This window comes from Eretmochelys imbricata, chromosome 27 (assembly GCF_965152235.1).
Source record: "Eretmochelys imbricata isolate rEreImb1 chromosome 27, rEreImb1.hap1, whole genome shotgun sequence".
NCBI lineage: Eukaryota > Metazoa > Chordata > Testudines > Cheloniidae > Eretmochelys > Eretmochelys imbricata.
In genome coordinates this window covers 247,064-267,469 of record NC_135598.1, presented here as the reverse complement: position 1 = coordinate 267,469, position 20,406 = coordinate 247,064, and the positions used below count along the sequence as shown (strand labels likewise).

At 52.4% G+C, this 20,406-nt stretch overlaps 1 protein-coding gene across 1 annotated transcript in view; it reads right to left on the bottom strand.

Annotated features, from left to right (window-relative positions):
- Positions 1-20,406, bottom strand: part of SCN4A (sodium voltage-gated channel alpha subunit 4) — a 118,342-nt gene that overhangs the window by 63,551 nt on the left and 34,385 nt on the right. The window contains exons 7-12 of the mRNA XM_077806049.1: positions 19,340-19,403; positions 12,810-12,951; positions 11,575-11,787; positions 7,650-7,814; positions 6,024-6,147; positions 3,715-3,953 (exon numbers count right to left, since the gene is read on the bottom strand). Coding sequence (XP_077662175.1) covers positions 3,715-3,953; positions 6,024-6,147; positions 7,650-7,814; positions 11,575-11,787; positions 12,810-12,951; positions 19,340-19,403 — 947 coding nt within the window. The remainder of the gene's footprint in view (positions 1-3,714; positions 3,954-6,023; positions 6,148-7,649; positions 7,815-11,574; positions 11,788-12,809; positions 12,952-19,339; positions 19,404-20,406) is intronic.

Sequence of the window (20,406 nt, the reverse complement as noted above, 5' to 3'; positions counted from 1 at the left end):
TTCTGAGCAGGAGACAAACACTTTCCCTTACAGTTCTGACTGAGTTTGGCACTCAAATAGTGGCAAACGTTACCGTCACCATGGGCCAAGCCTCTTTCAAAAGAGTTCCGTGCCCCAGTGTGCTGAGCTCTGGCAAATCTGGCCACTGATTTTGGTAACTGAGCTCTGAGAATCCAGCTGCATGAGGCTGGGTCTCAGGGAGAAGCTATCTCTGATACGTTTAAATTGGCGAACCCGTCTCTGAAGGGCTAGTGGGATAGCTAGCCTTTCTGCTCATGCTCAGTACCTGGTTTCCCCCCCATGTCGGGGGCTGCTCCTCCTCATCCCAAGTGTCTACAGCAGGAAGAAGTTTTATTCCAACTCTCCAACTTACAGTCATGACCCACAAAGTCACGTCTGTGGCTAGAGTCTAGGCACATGCTGTATGTAACTCCCATGGGCAATCCACCAGCAGGTGGGAGAGCTGGCTTCATGCCATGCTCCCCCCCCTCGGAATCCATGGACCAGCCTTCACTGGAGTTCCATAAGGTCTGGGCTGGGGAGAGCAGAATGGGAGGGGAGAGAGTGGGGGACAGCTAGGGTCCCTGGCAGGCTTCTTGTCTGACCCTGCTTTGGTCTGCAGCAGGGTCGCAACCTTCTCTGCTGCTGCGGGCAAGCGGTTTGCAAATGTGCTGAGGCCTTATCCTTGGGAGAATGGTCTGAATCGCTGGGCTCCCACGGCACGACTGACCTGCCTGAGGTGGAAGGCAGGGGCAAGGCCAGGTGGGTGCTTGGCAGAAGCAATATGGATGCTTAGGCCATTGGGGAGCATACTCACTCTCTCTGCATGCTCAGCCCTGCCTGGCAGGGCTCTCTGCCTCCCCCCGACCCCCACTGTCCTCCTGGATTTAAACTCTACAGGAGATTGTAAATAGACTAAAGGGAAAGCCAGAGCTGGTTTTGTGGATAGACTGTGCTAAACCCAATAGTCTATTAATCCCCTTGTATTTCCTGAATGAAATCAGATACAAAGCCGGTATGTGACTAGCGTCATTCTGCCTAGGGCCGCTGGCCCCCGCTCCATGTCCGTTCAGTAGCTATGCGCAGAGGCTCTGAGAGGGAGACTAGCCTAGCCATGGGAGGGAAGGGGCATGCTTTACGTTCAAATGCAAAGGGAATTGGAGTGAAGTCATGAAATACTGGGTCCCCTGCATGAAGGGAGAGCCAGAGAGAGAGAGTGCCTGGACAGGCACAGTCTGCTCTGGGGGGAGAGATGGCAAGGATTGTGCACACAAAGGGAAACAGGTAGATATTCACCCCAGTTCCCTTCGGCTTCCCCCCATCTTACGGCAAGGTGACAATAAGAATTGCTGGGTGCTTGCCTCTGCCATGTAGCACCTAACGCAGCCCTGTTCTGCTCACGCTGAAAGCCTCTGGGCAGGGAGGGGGCCTAATGCAGGCTTTGCAGTGACACACCTACAGGATATGGCTACCTTGCAACGGGGTGTGTGTGTGACTGCAGCAAGCGTAGCCCAACAGCCGTGAAGCCACGGCAATGCAGGCCTTAGCGTGGGCCAGCTGCCCAGGGTCTGGGCTGGGCTCATACAGCCAGAGCTGCTGCAGCTTCACCTGATCTAGCTCGGGCCTGTCTGCCTGTCCTGCCCTCCTGCCCCAAATGCCGTGTAGCCAGACCCAGTGTCACACTCACACCGCGCTGGCTTCTCGTTTCTTTGCTGTTTTGGGAGGGTCTCTTCCTCACTCTCGACCCCAGATGATGTTTCCTTCAGCCCCCTGGCTGTGCCACTCAGCTGTGCCCCATTCTCTCAGGCACCTGGCCCTCTCTCGCCTTCGGCATCAACCTCACAACCTTCTCAGCCAGCACAGCTCGGTCTTCTTCCATCTCTGCTCCACCTGCTCCTGCTTCCCTCTCTCCAACACCAGCCTCCTATCTCACCACTCCTTCTTCCTCCTCCTGCCTGGTGCTCCCTTCCCCTCCTTTTGCCTGGAGCTGGAAGTTCCCAGGGAGTCTGCCCTTACAGTCACATTTGGACGCTGTTCTCGCCACCCTGCCCCTCAGTTTTGAATCGATTTCCGGGGCTGGTCTCTTGAGCCCTGCATGAGCTGGGAGCTGTGGTGTGCTGCGCCCTGCCCAGACAGCCAGGGGTCCAGCTTCCAGGCTGTTCATTGAGGCTTTTCCAAAAGTGGCCTCCAATCTGGCTGCCTAGAACCTGATTCTCCAAAGAGTGGTGCACATGCAGACCCCAGGGCATTCGTGGGGCTGCGGGCACTCAGCGCCTCCGAGCATCACACTTGAGCATCACTCTGAGTTCAAGGTGGGCTCCCAGAAATGGTGGTGCATATGCCTGACAGTTCCCCATCTGTGCCCGATCCACAGAGGAAATGAACCTGCTACATCCCAGCTCTTTAGCGTCAGCTGGGACAGCTCTTGAGGTCCCCACTTTGTCTGGGTTTGCCAAGACAAACAAAGGGCTGTAACAGACTGACCTGCTCTGCAGATCAGGCGCAAAGGGACACCGGTACCACACCCTCATGAGTGGGCTGCAGGGCCACCAGGATCAGTAGCCCCCCTTTTAAATGATGGGCCTTCACTGGCCTTTTAAGGAGTATGTGAGAACATGGGTGGGTGACACATGCATCCTCTGCTATATGGAAACATTTTAACCTGGGGTGTTCAGGGGAGCCAAGAGGAGTTAGCAATTTGGTGGGGGCTGGGGCCATGCCCCAGTGGAAATCACAAGTGGGATGGTAATTGTGTGGCACGTTCCCATGGTCTCTAAAGAGCTACAGGAATGTTAACATTTGCCCCTCAGCAGGGCCCCCCCCCATACCCAGCAAGGTGCCCTTGGAGTCTCCTGCTTCTGCTGACAGCTAAGAGGGTCCCGTGTCCAGATGCAAGAGTTCAAATGGCCCTGTGCAGCCCAGTGAGGAGAAAATATGCAATTCAGAAGACACAAGGGAATGAAATCATCATTTTGCCACCCTGGGCCATGGGGACACCTCGCAACATGGAAACAGAAGCTGCTTCTGCCGAGACTCTGGCTTTGCTGGGGAGGAGATCAAAGCTAGGAGACAAATACGGAGTCTCCTTAGGCTAGGGTTTTCCAGGGAGCCAACAGGAGTTAGATGCTTACTTCACAGATTCCAGTGGGATTTGGGTGCCTATCTCCTTTTGACTCCTTGGAAAATCCCACCTGCACAGCCACATGAGCTGGTTAACAAGTGAGGCCGGGGTCTGACATCCCAGGATTTGCCAGGTCAGAGAACAGGATGGCAGGACCAGTCCTCGGGGCTGTGCCTTGATTGACAGCCTGGCTGTCTGGGGTCTTCACTTGGAATTGCCCACCCTGACAGTGCTCTTTCTGACCAGGATCCCTACAGTGGGCTGGGACCCATCTGTGGGGCTGTGATCCTGCCAGGTTGCACATGCCTCAGGGCTGACAAGGAGGTGTCAGGCCACGTGAGCTTCTCCAGGGAAGCTCCAGCTGGAGAAACGGGGGCGGCTCCTGGTCCTCTGGCTCCCTTCTGCCCCTTGTGGTAGCTTTCCTTGAGTTGGTGCAGTCATGCTGCGATCCAACCCTGCTCAGCACCGTCCCTGCAGTACGGCAGGGGGTTGTTCACATGCCTGTGGTCACTGCTCATAGGTCCCTCACTGAGCTCTGGAGCAGAGCTGTAAAGGGTGATCAATGGAAAAATCAAATCCAGGCAATTTCCTACCAGGTTCCCCACACTCAGCACGTTCTCAAACTCTTCGGTCATTGGGTAGTGCTCCATGGCCATGAACAGCGTGTTGAGCACAATGCAGATTGTGATCCCCAGGTCGACAAACGGGTCCATCACAATCAGCCGTACAAACGCCTTCAGCTTCAGCCAGAGGGGGCAGCAGTCCCAGACCAGGAATATCTGGGCGAATTTATACCACCAGGGTGGACACTTCTGGCGAGCTTCCTCTAGCTCTGAAAACAAGAGACAAAGACCCCATGTCATTGCCCATGTGCCTCCGGAGAAAAGTCACATGCTAAGTCAACAGACAGGAGCTTGGCTGAGGAGGCTTGATCCAGCCTAGCTCTGGCAACAAGACTAGTGCATTGGGCCACTAAGCATAGAGTGGGTGCAAAAGGGTGCCAAACTCTTTATTATGGTTGTGTAAAGGACCGTTTGGGACACACGGATGCGGTAGGTGTCACAAAGGTGTAACAGGAACACAGGCGTCTGCAGGACACAGGCATTGCCTTCGTCCTCAAGAATGTGTTCATTAGGCTGTATGCAAACCCATGGGCAGATGCCGGTCTGCTCCTGTCCGGGACATGACGTTTCTCACTGCAGCACAGCAAAGCAACTTGGTGGAGAAAAGTGTGGGAAACCGGTTTGGCTGGGCTGATATTCAAAAATGCAGCTGATCTAAGCTGGGGCTTTCAAATTAGCCAAGAGTTTGGTACCTGAATCCCACTGAAATGGTTATTTATATATTTAGTTGTATTACCGTAGCAACTAGGAGCTCCACTTCTGGCCCTGAAGCCTATTGTGCTATGTGCTGAACAAACAGATGGTCCCTGCCCTAATGGGCTTACAATCTGAGACATCCACTGCAATTGAGTGCCTAACTCCCTTGGGTCTCTTTGTATATCCCAGCCCCAATTATTGTTGAACAGCTGCATCTCTGATGGAACAGATCCAGGGGAGATGCAGCTGATCCACTAAATCAAAGAGGACTAGAAAGGTCAAAGAGTCAATGAATAAACTATTCCTGGTCTATCAAACCTTTCCTGCTCTTCAGATTTTGGCTATCTTAATGAGGGCCTGCCCCCAGTGCAGCTGGGGTCAGCTGGAATGCCCGAGCTGACAGTCCCTATGCTGGATCAGCTTGCAGCTTTCATATTTGTGTTCACAGATGGGATTGGATAAGGGCTGGCGCCAAAGAGACATGTTATAGCCAGGAGGACAAATCAGTGAATGAATAGAGTGTGTTTTTATTTAGGAAGTCACAGAATCACTCCTGGCCCCACTTGACACAAAGACTGAATAGCATCTCTGGCTGGGTCGATAACACAAATTGTTGCCAAGGAGTCTAGGGGACATCCTACTTGAGTTAAGAAAAATGTCCCATGTGGGCCCAGCCATGGAACCAGGCGACCAGGAGCTAAGAGATGAATCTGGGGTTTGAAGTGATATCATGACTGTTTGCAATCTCGCTTTGCTCATTTTATCATCTCTTTGGAATCCTGCAGTGTGCCCACAACCTGAGGAGCCCTGGCCACAGCCACCAAAATACACAACTTCTGCCTCAAAGGCCTTGGGCAACAAGCACTGTTCACAGGTTATCAGCAGGAATTGAAAGCACGCTTTTCATGTGGAGAGCATGCAACGCTGTCACCTAGGAGCTACTCCTTGAGCAGCTACTTTGGGGACCAGGCACTAGAGGGGACTGGACCTATACTAAACAGTCCTACAATCTAAGACAAGCAGCAGACAAAGGATGGGGAAGAGGGGAACAGCACAGCATAGCTAGATTGGAGCTGGGGTAGCACTGAATTGTGTTGATAGCGAACCTTGTGGGGGGAGAGGGGGGAAATGTTGGCACAAGAACTAAAGGGGAGAAAACTGGCTGGGAATAAATTTAGGCTAGAAATTAGAAGAAGGTTTCTAACCATCCAAGGAGGAAGGTTCTGGCACAGCCCCCCAGTGGGCACAGTGGGGGGAGCCAACCTCACTAGTTTTAAGATGGAGTTTGCTAAGTTATGAGCAGAACGATATGACAGGTTGCGTGCAATAGTGAGGGCATGCACTTAGTGACCCGACAGGTCCCTTCCAATCCTATGTTCCTATTCTCTGGTTTATATTAAGCGACATTTGTCCTGAAAATCCTTTTTGCTTCTCAGAGCCTTTATGGATTTGACACTGATTGTCAGCGTTACAGTCAATCCATACAGAGCTCTCTGCTGCACGTGGGAGCGTGTCCTCGGCTTGGCATTTTCGTGTTGAACAGTACCCAGCGCAGCCCCTTCTTTATCAGGGCGGGAATCTACCTTCCATGGTGTTAGAGACCACGCTGACTGCGCTCTCTGCTCTCTGCTGGAGACCAGGCCCGTTTTGGCTCCCCGCTAGTAGGTGATCAGGATCAGACTTGTCTTGCTTATCCACAGGACTTGGCTACAAAAAGGAGAGCAGGTCATAATATGAGAACATGGGTCACAGGAGTCCATTAAACGCATTTAGAGTGAGGGCAGCATAATAATCACATGGGTCCTCATGGCACAGCCTGGGCTGTACTAAAAGGAAGAACTAGGCAGATAATAACCAGATGGGTCTGGGGCTACTGTGGGAAGCTCCTTAAACCATCAGATGACTCTATGGCTGCAGTAAAGGCAGGTCATTAGTCCCCTGAGGGATGTCCTAGGCTGAAAGCCGTATAAAAGGGAAGTGATTGGAGCTGGCCCATGAGCTGAGATCTGCAAAGCAGACTGTGGAGGGAAGGTTGTTTCCAACAGGTTGCTCGTCCCAAAGGGGCACAGAAGAATCTAAGGGAGTTGTATGTCTTCACTGAAGTTGAAGTGTAATTCCCAGGGTGGGCAGACAGACAGGCCCTCGCTTTGATCGCGCTAGGGCATACTAAACACGGCCGTGCAGCTGCCGCATTCTTCGGCACATACTTGGCGGCAAGGCCCACCTACTGCTTGTAGCACCGCAGCTACTCTGCTATTTTTAGCACACTAGTTTGATCAGAGCTGGCACATATCTGTGAACGTGAGCTGGGACCTAGGCCTGCAGCTGCAGCGCAGATGGAACTCACACACTCAGGGGCCCGCAAACAGGGTGCAGCAGGAAAAGCAGCCGACACGGGAGGGTAAGAAAATGTTGGTTAAAGTAGTTCCCACCGCCCTGTGAATTACACCTGGGGCCGGCGGGCTCCCTGGGGCCGGGACATCAGTTACACTGAGGCTCGCCCCTCTCCGCCATGTGCATCAGAGTGGGATTCTCTGTGAGTGGAAGGGAGTCAGGTGTGGTCCTCTTTCCCCCTTCCTCCCTGTGAACTGTTACACTCTCATTTCACCTGTGACAAGTGGACGGGGCTCCTGCTGAAATCAGCTCGATGGGAATCATTCTCATGAGCCCAAGAGCAGAGTTCAGCCCGTGGGTGCAGGAGAGTCACTGGGGCAAATTCACAGGCACCAGGCAGACTCTCAAAGAATCAGAGACTCGGACTGGAAGGGACCTTGAGAGGTCATCCCCTGCACTCAGTCCCCTGCACTCAGGGCAGGACTAAGGATTATCTAGACCATCCCTAACCTCTCCAGCTCCACTGGGGAAAAAGGGATGAGAAGCAGCTTGAGGCCCAGGCCCTTCCCCCACTCAGGGAATCCCCTCTGGCCCGAGGGACCTGGCCAAGATTGCAGGGGCCTGGGGACAGGACAGGGCATGGCTGGAGTGTTAGCCCCAGATGTTCTGCTGGGCTGTAACAGTCCATCACAGCCATTGCAGCAAGCAGAACAAGTTGGAGAAGGCCTCAGACTGTGGCTCCCAGCAGCCCCAGGACAGACAAGTCCAAACTCTCCCCACTTGGTCCCTCTGCTGGGCTCTGCAGCAGTGCAGAGATGAATACAGCGTGCCATGCACAGACAGCACCAGAGAGATGAAACATAACGAGTATATACTTCCTCAACTGTCGCTGAGCGCTCCAGCACGACCCTGGCAATGACTCGCCCGTTGCAGTCTTTGGATTTGCCTTGGTTGTCAGCTGCAGCTGGGGCAGAGTCCCCCGTCTTCTTGTCCACAGCACTGGTGCTCTGGGAGATGCCACTTGATTTACGGTCTTGTAACTGCAAAGAAACCAGAGACTTGTGTGGTGGGAGCTTCCTCAGTGGGACGCAGTGTGTGTGTTGTGGGGGAGGGGAGGGAATCTTTCTGCTGAGATTGAGGCAGTGGTTTGATGACCCATTTCTCTTTGCTTAATGCTTAGTCATTCCTCATGAAAATGGGTCAGGATGCACCTTGGAAGTGACACAGCCCATGTTGCCTGCCTGTCAACTCCACACGGGAAGGGACATGGGTAACAGCTACCAGAGTTATCTCCTTGGGGAAGGGAAATGGTGCAGCCTCTCCCACTGCTTACATGTCTTTTCTCCTCGGTGCCTCAGAGCTACCACTGTGGGCAAACAGTTCTCCCCGCTCAGCACATTCTCAGCTCAAAGCAAACCAAACTCAAAGCAGAGTGACCTAGACAAATTGGAGGATTGGGCCAAAAGAAATCTGATGAGGTTCAACAAGTTCAAGTGCAGAGTCCTGCACTTAGGACGGAAGAATCCCATGCACTGCTATGGGCTGGGGACTGGCTGGCTAAGCAGCAGTTCTGCAAAAAAGGACCTGAGGATTACAGTGGATGAGAAGCTGGATATGAGTCAACAGTGTGCCCTTGTTGCCAAGAAGGCCAATGGCATATTTGGTTGTATTAGTAGGAGCATTGCCAGCAGATCAAGGGAAGTGATTATTCCCCTCTATTCGGCACTGGCGAGGCCACACCTGGAGTATTGTGTCCAGTTTTTGTCCCCCCACTACAGAAGGGATGTGGACAAACTGGAGAGAGTCCAGCGGAGGACAACGAAAACGATTAGGGGGCTGGGACACATGACTTACGAGGAGAAGTTAAGGGAACTGGGGTATTTAGTCTGTAGAAGAGAAGAGTGAGGGGGGATTTGATAGCAGCCTTCAACTACCTGAAGGGGGGTTCCAAAAAGGATGGAGCTCGGCTGTTCTCAGTGGTGGCAGATGACAGAACAAGAAGCAATGGTCTCAAGTTGCAGTGGGGGAGGCCTAGGTTGGATATTAGGAAACACTATTTCACTAGGAAGGTGATGAAGCACTGGAATGGGTTACCTAGGGAGGTGGAAGGAGACCAAAGCCCTGAGGTAAGTGGGGAAGTGGGATACTGGGAGAAAGCATGAGCAGGAGAGCTCAAGAGGGGAGAGCTCCTGCCTCATACTGAGAAATCGGGACGATCAGCGAGTTATCTTAAGTGCCTATACACAAATACAAGAAGCCTGGGAAACAAGCAGGGAGAACTGGAAGTCCTGGCACAGTCAAGGAATTATGATGTGATAGGAAAAACAGAGACTTGGTGGGATAACTCACATGACTGGAGTACTGTCATGGATGGATATAAACTGTTCAGGAAGGACAGGCAGGGCAGAAAAGGTGGGGGAGTTGCCTTGTATGTAAGAGAGCAGTATGACTGCTCAGAGCTCTGGTATAAAACTGCAGAAAAACCTGAGAGTCTCTGGATTAAGTTTAGAAGTGTGAGCAACAAGGGTGATGTCGTGGTGGGAGTCTGCTAGAGACCAGCAGACCAGGAGGATGACATAGACGAGGCTTTCTTCTGGCAATTAACGGAAGTTACTAGATCGCAGGCTCTGGTTCTCATGGGAGACTTCAATCACCCTGATATCTGCTGGGAGAGCAATACAGCGGTGCACAGACAATCCAAGAAGTTTTTGGAAAGTGTAGGGGACAATTTCCTGGTGCAAGTGCTGGAGGAACCAACTAGGGGCAGAACTCTTCTTGACCTGCTGCTCACAAACAGGGAAGAATTAGTAGGGGAAACAAAAGCGGATGGGAACCTGGGAGGCAGTGACCATGAGATGGTCGAGTTCAGGATCCTGACACAAGGAAGAAAGGAAAGCAGCAGAATACGGACTCTGGACTTCACAAAAGCAGACTTTGACTCCCTCCGGAAACTGGTGGGCAGGATCCCCTGGGACAATAAAATGAGGGGGAAAGGAGTCCAGGAGAGCTGGCTGTATTTTAAAGAATCCTTATTGAGGTTACAGGAACAAACCATCCCGATGTGTAGAAAGAATAGTAAATATGGCAGGTGACCAGCTTGGCTTAACAGTGAAATCCTTGCTGATCTTAAACACAAAAAAGAAGCTTACAAGAAGTGGAAGATTGGTCAAATGACCAGGGAGGAGTATAAAAATATTGCTCGGGTATGCAGGAGTGAAATCAGAAAGGCCAAATCACACCTGGAGTTGCAGCTAGCAAGAGATGTTAAGAGTAACAAGAAGGGTTTCTTCAGGTATGTTGGCAACAAGAAGAAAGTCAAGGAAAGTGTGGGCCCCTTACTGAATGAGGGAGTCAACCTAGTGACAGAGGATGTGGGAAAAGCTAATGTACTCAATGCTTTTTTTGCCTCTGTCTTCACGAACAAGGTCAGCTCCCAGACTGCTGCACTGGGCAGCACATTGGTGCCCTTGGCGCTTCTGCAACACAGCTAATAGTTAACGCCTGGAGGAGTAAGAGAGGGAGTGGATGAAGGGATGGGGTCACCGAGGGGAAGGGAAGATGAGGAAGGTGGGAGGGAGAGAGGCCCACCGGGCAGAAGAGTGAACTGAGCAAGTGGCAGTGGTAGGGGGAGGTGGGAAGTAACAGCCAACAGCAACACAGCAAATGAGACAAGAGATCCAGGCTGCAGGATCCTCAGCTGCAGCTAAGGAGCCCATGACACAACAGAGGACAGGGGTTGCAAACGTGGCCTTAAGCCACCTCCCCGCCCCCAGGTCCTGGACCATTTCTTCAGTGTAAGATAGACCTGCCTGAGGGTCACTTAACTTGCACCTGCTGCAATGCCCGACAGCACCAGGATGTGGGGATGCCTCGGCCACACCCCTATTGCTCTGGCCACACACCCATGGCCAGCTGCAGGGAGCGGGGGCTTAGAAGCTGCTCAGGGCAGAGCAGCCACAGTGCAGCCAGTAAGGTTGCCAACCCTCCGGGATTGTCCTGGAGTCTCCAGAAATTAAAGATGAATCTTTAATGAAAGATTATGTCATGTGATGAAACCTCCGGGAACATATCCAACCAAAATTGGCAACCCCCAGCCCAGGATCGGAGCCCGAGAGGCTGCATTACAGAGCGGAGTGAAGGATGGTGCCAGAAGGCTGTGAAGGCCCTTCCCAGCTGCTACTCACGATGTGGGCAGGAACCTGAGGCTGCTGGGCCTGGTGCTCAGGGGTGGGTCCAATGGGGAGGTGGGAGGAGGTGGGACTGGACATCTCTAATTTACCTCCTTCAGGTCTGCCTGGCACTGGCTGCTTTGAGAAAGGAGGCATGAGGGCTTGGGGACTTCAGCCCAGCCCTGCAAGCTCCTCCCAGCTCCGGCAGGGAATGGCCACACAGAACTGCCAGGCCTCTTCTGATCCACATTTGCACCGCGTCCTCTGTCATGCGGGGGGCTCCTGAGCTTCAGTGGAGGACCCCGCAGCCTGGATCTCTTGTCTCACTTTCTGGGCTGACATTGGCTGTTAGTTCCCTGTAATCCCACCCCTCCCTACCACTGCCACTCGCTGACCTCGCTCTTCTGCCCAGTGGGCTTCTCCCCTCGGTGCCCCCTTACTTTGATCCTTCCCACCCAACCCCCTACACTTGGCAGCCCGAGATGCAGTGTCCACTCTGGCACTAGTTTCAGCCCTGCCCTGTCGACCTGGTCCGAGCGGCTCGCACCCAGCTTCAGTACAGACCTAGACTCCGGCCCCACATTCTTAGTGCTCCCAATCCCCATGGCAGCCAGGCCGCCGTAGGACTGACCAGTTTCTCTTGTTCCTCCTGATGCTTCTTCAGCTGTTCCAGGAGCTGCTGAAACTCTGCCTCTCTCTGCTGCTCCTCCAGCATGGTAGCATCGTTTTGCTCGGCGTAGGCCATTGCTACAACAGCCAGGATCAGGTTGATGAGGTAGAAGGAACCAAGGAATATAACCACCACAAAGAAGATCATGTATGTTTTCCCAGCGGCGCGAAGGGTCTGTGGAAAGAAGAGGCACATTCCATCACAGATGGTCAGACCACTAGTCTATTTACTCTCTAATTGCTAGGCTACCTTAGTGCCTCTTCCCAGTGATGGGCGTGGCTTTGAGTCACTTTCTCCTCACATAACTGAGAGGGCCTTACTCCCATCTAGCCTTCCCCTCGTTGCTCGTGCTGTGGTGAGTGTCAGTGGGTTGTGAGTTATACTACAGTCCCCAGAGGCGTCAGCACAACAGGGCTCTCCTCCGGCGTGCGCACTGGGATAGTATGCATGGTGCTTCCACCCAGCAGAGGAGCCTGAGGGATTGCCGGGAATGAAAACCACAGATCCTCACGCTCCTGAGGGGCTGAGAAGCCGAACCTGGATCTGGACAGCAGACTCTGATCATCACAACAGGCTCATCCAAATGCCCCTGGCCCTGAGAGGTCTCAGACTCTCGGTACGGATACAAACTGGCAGGCCTTAGAACGTGAGTATACCTGTGTGATCTTGCCCTCTAGTGATGCCCCAACAGAGAAGATAGAGGACCTGCTATTCCCACCAGCTGTGAGTCCTCCTTCAGCGCCAGCCCCTGTCCTTGCAACTAAGGGCAAAGGTTGCAGTTCTAGCTCCCAATGTGCCTGGGAGGGACTTATTTAGGGGATTGTGATTATGTCTGTTGTCAACTGTATCGTGTGGACTGGTTACATCAGGCCCAGCTCCATTGAAAATATGCCCCATTGCACTCAGCCGGGTGCTCCCTTCCAGCCCAGATGCTTTCGGATGAATATCAATAAGCAACAAGCTCCCACGTGCTTTACACTGAGTGACCAAGTGACCAGAGGCACGTTTTAGATTTCCCAGCCCACAGATGGGCTGGACCCTCCATCACCACACAAAAAACAAGAGGAAATTTAAAAAAAACCACAATGACCTTTAATTCAAAGGACCCCTGCCACGTGTAGGGGGACGTGCAATTGAATGCAAGCTATTGCCTTTGCCAGTGGGAAAACCCAGATAAAAGGGAAGAAAGGGCTCACCAGCTGGAAGAGATTCTCCCAATAGTCCTGAGTCATGAGGCGGAAGAGAGAAAGGAAAGCCCAGCTAAATGTATCATAGCTGGTGTAGCCATAGTTCGGATTCCTTCCTGCTTTCATACACATGTATCCTTCAGGGCACTTCCTGCCAGTGGGAGCAGAGAGAAGAGGGTGTATTAGTGCTAAATTCAGCCCCAGCCTGGCACAGGAAAGGTAAGCCAGGGCAAAAGTGAATCGAGTTTTATGTTCAGAAACTTGAGGAGGGTGCAAGGTGCAAACGGCCCAGTTTTACCTGCGCAACCCCAATGAAGCAAGTGGGCTGGCACAGGGGTGACTCAAGGCCAGATGGAGAAGCATTCAATTCAGAGTCAGATCCTAATTGAATAGGCAACCCTGGACTATCACGTGATACAGAAGAGCTAATGCGTGTGAATGCTAAGGAGACCCCCTGTGTTTACCCCACCATGTACGATGTATAGGCCTGATGCTGGTGGTATACTGGAGGCAGCTGGTTTGCTGGAGTTTAAAAGTAAGAGGCAAGAGTTCTGTATCTTAAAAGTACTTGGTTCTGTCTGTCTGTCTGTCTGTCTGTCTGTCTGTCACACACACACACACACACACACAGAGCAATACACATTTGCAGACAATTAAGCCAAGACTTTCAAAACTGGGTGCCAGGGAAATGGAGTCGGGGGCAGGGGCTTGCCCCACCCCCCCGCACCTGACATGCCTGGGTTTGGGGCACGGTGTGGATCAGCAGGGGTGTTGGGCAGGGGGATCAGACGCGGGGGAGCCCATTTTTCTGGGCCAGCCCAATGGCCGGGGCCCCTGAGCACAGGCCCTGTTGGCCCAGTGGCTAATCCACCACTGCCTCAGACTCCCTAGTTCTCTCCCAAAATGTGGCGGCTCTAACTCTGTGTGGAAAAACTTGACTGTCCACCCCGGCCATTACAGGAAGTTTGAACAGCCACCAACAGATCCTGCTGACTTGACATTTCAATCTGCAAGGTCCCAGCAACTGAAGCCAGCAACACAGAGGAGATGCATTTGAAGAACTTGTCTTGCTTGCACTGTCACTCCTGTTTCAGGAAATGGTCAGAACTTCCATGAGACTCCAGTGGCTGTCCCGGCAGCATTTTCTGGCCCACCAAAGAGCTAACGATGGAGCAGGAGGAGGACACAGACGTGGCTGATGCTGCTCACAACTCTTGGCGTAGCTGCTGCTGGAACAGGGCCACAAACGCGGACTGGTGGGATCACATCACCATGCAGTTTGTAAGCAGCTTGCCCCGACCCTCCAGCATAAAGACATGCATGAGGCAGGCCACGCCAGCCCAGAAGCGGGTTATTATACCTGTCTGGAAGCTGGCTTCACCAGACTGCTATAGGGCCATTACTAACCTGCTTGGTGTTGGAACGTCGACTGGGGGTAACGTGGTGGGAGAGGTTTCTGAGGCAGTCAGGCATGTGGCTTACTCCCAACGTGAAGTTATTGCTGACTTTGAGAGAATGGGGTTTCCAGACTGCACCAGGGCCGTTGACGGGACTCATGGGCCCACAGTTTGTCCTCAAGAAGCACGAGGACTTGAACGGCAAAGGGTACTTCTCCATTGGTATGCAGGCCCAAGCGGACCACAGATTCCAATGTATGGCTGCCAGCGTGGGCTGCACTAGGCAGGTTGTGATACCAGGGTTTTCCGCCTATGGGGGGGCTACATTCAAGGACAGGCTGGGACACTATTCCCACCAAATGACACTGTCATAAGTGGAGCTACTGTCTCCCCTGTTTTCTTGAGGACCCCATGTGCGCCCTTTGCCTTGGCTAATCAGACTGTCCCCTGATCTTGGAGGCCCTGGCAAGAGGAGGTTGAATGACTCGCTCATCCGGCGTTGAATGCGCTTTTGGCAGATTGAACTCCCATTGGAGGTGTTTACAGACCAGCCAGAAAGTGCTGGTGCTGGATGTACCTGGGCACTAGAAGTCAGGGATGCTGCGTGCGCCTGCGTGATGGGCTTGCCTGGACCAAGGGAAGAGGGAGAACAGCACCGGTATGAACGTGGTGAGGTTGGGGTGGATTGTCTTAGGGGGTCATTGCCATGCATTGTACTTATGAATGACATGATCGCTTGTGACAGAGGAAGGGGTGTGTGTGGATTCCCAGTATGGATTGATGTACATAGCTGATCGATGTACAGATTGATGTAGATAACTGTGTTGGGAAATAGCATTTGCATACAACTGCCCAACTGTCCCCTGATTATGTGGTTACCTTCATTATTTGAAATACACATTATGGAATGGGATGCAGGATGGTCAGAACATTTCTTAACAAAATAAAACCCTTTATTATTAAACATTTATTAGAAAAGAGCAGCTGCCATGAGGACCCCAAAACACGAGTAGCACCAAAACCTTTGAAAAAACCAGGAACAAAGTGCAAACAGTGAAACCATCCTCCAGACAGAAAGCCCCAACTGTTGCATGTCCCCTGGGTCCCTGCTCTCCTTTCCCTTCCTTCCTCTTTTGCTGCACACTTGGTGCTAGGGCAGCATCCATAGGGAGGAGTTCAGCCTGGAGGGCTGCATGGGGCACACTTGCCCTGTCCAGTGGCTGATAGGGTCCGATTGCATGGGCCACCCAGCCATGGAGCTGTCCCAGATGTTTCTGGATTGCAGCATGGGGTACCAAGGCGGGGTGCAGATAGTGGGTTGGGCAATGCAGTGGAAGCTGGGACTCTTGTGTCCATTAATGATAGCTGCTGCTCAAACAGCTCTTTCTGCTGAGCTCAGTCCTACTCCCTCAGCCACCGGGCCTCTTCCAGGAACCACGGAGCAAGTGCTACCGTGCTGCAACCCTGTCCTTAAGCTGTGCAGCCAGCCTGAACTTTTCCTTTTGCCTCATGGCCTGCCTTCCTCTAGCCGCAGGTCCCTCTGTCTTTAGTCCTGGACCTACATGTTGGCCCTGTCCAGAACTTGAACTATACGTTCACCATGGAGCGGCCTGTGAAGGTATGGTGAACCAGGCTTCTGCTGTAGTGAGGGTGAGCTCTGGAGGTCCTACAGCCAGTAGAGGTTGAGGGGCCTGGAACAGGACAAGACACAGTGGGTTGTTGTCCCAACAGCTCAGTGCAGGAGCACAGAAAAAATCCTCTTGGAATGTCAAAGACATAAAATGTTACTGAACTTCAGCTCATGGGGAGACGGATGCTTCGGGTAGCTGGAGCTGCCCTGGACACAGCCGGGTTAATCGCAGCAAAAGATGTGCACGGAGAATGGGGAGTTAAAACACAGCTGGTTTTTTTTCAAAAAACTGCAGTCCACCTGGGGCTCTGGGGGAGGTCAGTGGCCACATCATACTACAGAAGCCTTGGCTTTCATTTCAAGCATGGCACATTTTGGAGAACACAATAGTACCCGTGGCGCCTAGCTGGCTAAGAGTGTTGTTCCAAGCTGCCGGTGGGAAAGCACCACGGAAGCTACCAAAGTATTCAAACGTATAGCGACTGAATAGCACACATGTGAGCGGAGTGGGCAGCTCAGCTACCATGGAGGCCCTGGAATATATGCCTTTCCCGAAATGGGACTGCCTGTCTGGAGTTCCTGCTATGGGAAAAGTTAGCACTATCAGCACCCAGGATTGGGTCAAAAGTAACGAGGGAATGAACAGGATGCTGTGTTAGCATACACATGGCTCAGTGCTTCCCCAAGGCTTCCAACATAGCCTGTTATGACTGCATGCAAACACACAGACCTGCACTGCCATCCCCCTTACATCACCGCCCCGGCACATTTCTGGACTGAATTCAAACCTCCAGTCGTATCTGGGAGAAATGATTTTGTCATCCATGGATGGCATGGGTTGCATTTAACAGAAATGGGTGAGATTTGAAAATGGATTACATTTCAACTGCCCCCGAGCCCCAGTTCACTCTTTGGGTGGCTGGTCACGCCGGTGGGGTGGGGTCAAGCAGTGTGCATACATGGAAGGCAGTTTAAGGTTGTTATTTTTAACAAACCAGAATGTCCTCAGAAAACGTGCACTTTTCTAGTAAAACTTCACTTTTCATTGCTTGCTTTCCTGTTTGTATTACCTGAGTTCCATGTTGAATTCCATATGGTGGGAGGGAGGTGGGGGATGCCAATGTGCTGGCATGGTATCGGCCATTAGCGGATACAGGGTGTTACCCAGGGCTTGCATTGGTTCATGGTTTGGAAATCCCTCCCATTTCTAATTCCTATTTTAATAAACACAAAAATGGAGCCAGAAACTTACCAGTGGCTTCTGCCTCTTCACTTTCTGAGGCCAGTTCTGCAGCGGCCATTTCTCCAGGGTGGAGGGGAGCCTCAAAAAGCTCCTCTCTGCTCAGCCCCAGGATGTGCTGCAGCTGCTCCTGCGGCAGAGCCTCCTCTGGGGCCGGTTTTGTCAGCAGAGTCACTCTGTTGGCCTTCTTCGGCAACGCTGCTGGCTCCCCTCAGTTCCCATGTTGGACTCTGGGGCCAGCAAGTTGCCATGCCAGCTGACCAGGTCATCCTGCACTGCCAGCGGCTCCGTGCTGGGGGCAGTACCTCCCAGAGCCCGGGCTTCAGCTCGGACCCAAATATCTACCCTGCAATCTCCTAGCCCCGCATCCCGAGCCAGACTCAGCTGGCCTGGCCAGCTGTGGGTGGTTTATTGCAGTGCAGTCATACGCAGAGTGGCCGGATTGTCAAGTGTTGAGAACTCAGCTCTTTCTACTGACTTCCCGGGAGCTGCTGGGTGGACAGGACGTTTGAAAATGTGGCCACTTACTTAGGTATCTAGTCAACAGTTATGACCAAGATTTTCGCAAGTGACTAGTGATTTGGGGTGCATCATCTTAGGGGTGCTCAATGTAAGGCGCCCCCAAGGGGCTTAGTTTTCACAGGGCAGGTGCTCAACACTTCCTGACAATCAGGCCTTGTGGGGCTCTGGGCACAGACCCTCACTTTAGGCACCTAGGGCTGAAAACCTCAGCTCCAGCTCTTAGGAGGTGGCTACTAGTCCATTTGAGTCATTTCACAACAGCCAGTCGGGGAAAGATAGGAGACTTGACACAGCCGGGGCTGCGTGGGTAGAGCAAACATCCAGCTCTTCTAAGGCTAGAATTCACACCCATTGCCCCTCCCCACAAAAACAGTTTGTCAATCTCAGTATATTATAAAGCAAAAACCCTGTGCTTGGAACAGGCCTGAGGCTAAGCTGTCTAGAAGAACCTCTGGGGAGTGACAGGGCGGAGGTGTTCTCCAGCACCAATGGCAGGAGGCAGAAGGAGGCTGCAACTGCCTATCTAGCTTGCATCTGGGCTTCCCCTTTCTCCCCATCATATTTCCCACCCCCCAGTCTGTGTATCATTTCCTGCGCTGCCCTGGGGGATCTGCATTCACCAACGAGGTGCACCTGCAGGGAGGGTGAATAGGATGGGCAGAGACCTGCAGTTTGGCCTATAGCTCTTCAGATACAGAAGCAGAGTCATCCCAGAGGACCCCTCAGGAATTAGCCCCCAGGCACTCCCAGCAGAACCTCCCACAGGGTCATTTCTCAGGGAGAGGTACAAATACGTCAGACTCCTTTTCCCTCCCAGTAAAGAGGGCATCCCCCTGGCAGTGGGGGTGCAGCTGGCCCAGGGGACCCTGAAGCCCAGAGGGGTGTGCTTGTGCACCAGTCAGCATTTCTACCAGCACGAAAACTCCTCATCCCCGTGAGGAGTCAGCAACCAAACCAGCACTCTGGTCACTGTTTAGCCAATGAGGCCCCGGAGAGGGCCTCATTAAGGAGAGGAGGACTTGTGGCACCTTAGAGACTAACCAATTTATTTGAGCATAAGCTTTCCTGAGCTACTGTAGCTCAGGAAAGCTTATGCTCAAATAAATTGGTTAGTCTCTAAGGTGCCACAAGTCTTCCTTTTCTTTTTGCGGATACAGACTAACACGGCTGCTACTCTGAAACCTGTCATTAAGGAGAGGAGCTCCTGACGACCAGATCAGATTGGGGCCGGGTAGATAATGAGCTAATTAGCCCATTAACAAGGAGCCTGGGTGAAAGAGCCCAGGAAGGAAGTGCAAGGGGGTGGGAAAGCAGAAGAGGGAGAGATACAAGGGTAGCTGGGGCCTGATGCAGGGAGATCTCTGTGTGGAGAGACCTTTTCTCATCCCCCATCCCTCTGGAGAAGGGCTAGTCAAGCTGAATGACTCTGTACATAGGATGGCTGGGCAAGGTGAAGCACTGTCAGTAAACTACATGGTGGTGTCTACAAAAGGAAGGTCTCTGAACGGTCTGTGTGAGAGCAAAGAAGATGGGAGCAGAGGGTTCCCTTCACAATTCCCAAAAGATTTGTGCCCAGACGTACAATGGGCATTTGTGCCCACAACCCTCTTCGCAAAACTCGCACCAGTCACTTCTTGTTGGCTGGTCCGGCTGAATGCTATCCTCAGACTAAGCCATGGCTGGCCTCTTTGTTTCCCTCCCCAGGGGCCACCCAGGTCTGTTTGTGCCAGTCAGAACAGACCCCACTCACCCAGCATCGCTGCTGTTCCCGCAGAGCAGAGCATCCAGTGATCCCTCCAGAAAGTAGAAATTCCCTTTGCAATTCAGGAAAAAAGCAAGAAGTGAGAATTGCAGACATTGCTTTGCACACATTTGTTTATCTTTGCAATTCTTCAACAAATGGCTAATTGGATTGTGTCCCAGCACAAAGCATTCACCACAGCTATTGCTTCCTATATTTGCTATTCATAATGTGCTAATTTGCACAGGTGACCTTAGTCACACAGTTTTGTTTCACTTGCCCGACTGGCTGACCCCCAACCCAGTGACAGCTCTAGAGACAGCCAGCGAGAGTGGCCAGCGTGAATGCTTGTGTGAACATGTGTTAACATTCCCTTTCATGCAAACCAAAGCTCACTGGTGTGAACATTCATAGAAAGGGACTGAAAAGACTGGAGAAAGGCCAGTGTCATGGCTCTGCGGGTTTTCAGCTGAGTGAATTTTTGCACATGCCCTGCTGGGAAACTGTGGAAAATAACAAGCACTCTCAGGCCAGCACCAAACTGAGCCCACTACAAGTTCCTTTTCCCAGATGCTCCCATCCCAGTCAGCCCACACCTTCCTAAGACAGCCAACCCCAAAGGGTGCCGAGACCAGGAATGCATCAAACTCATTCCTCTTTGATGTTGCCAGTGACCTACTCACATGAGAACCACAGCAGCTGCTGAGACGCAGCAAAGAGGGAATTTCATTTCATTTACTGACATGGGGAACCTGCCCTGGGGTCAGGCCCTTCTGGCGGGTGCGGATCAGCAGCCTGAGACACCTGCATAGAGAAGCAATGAGTACCCCACCTTGGGTGTTATCTGATTCGGACTTTGCCCTCTGAATGGCCTGGAGGGACCTATCTGGAGCCTGTTCTGTGCATCTCAATCGGTTATTCCTTCCCAGACCCCATGCTTTTATTTAACTAACCAGTGGAGTGTTGAAAAGCCACCCCCTATATGGCATTTCAGGCCAGGATGTGTTGTTCTGGTGTGAGCAGCTGTTAACCTGAATGCATGGCCAGAATGTGTCACTGCTGTTTGTATAGATCTC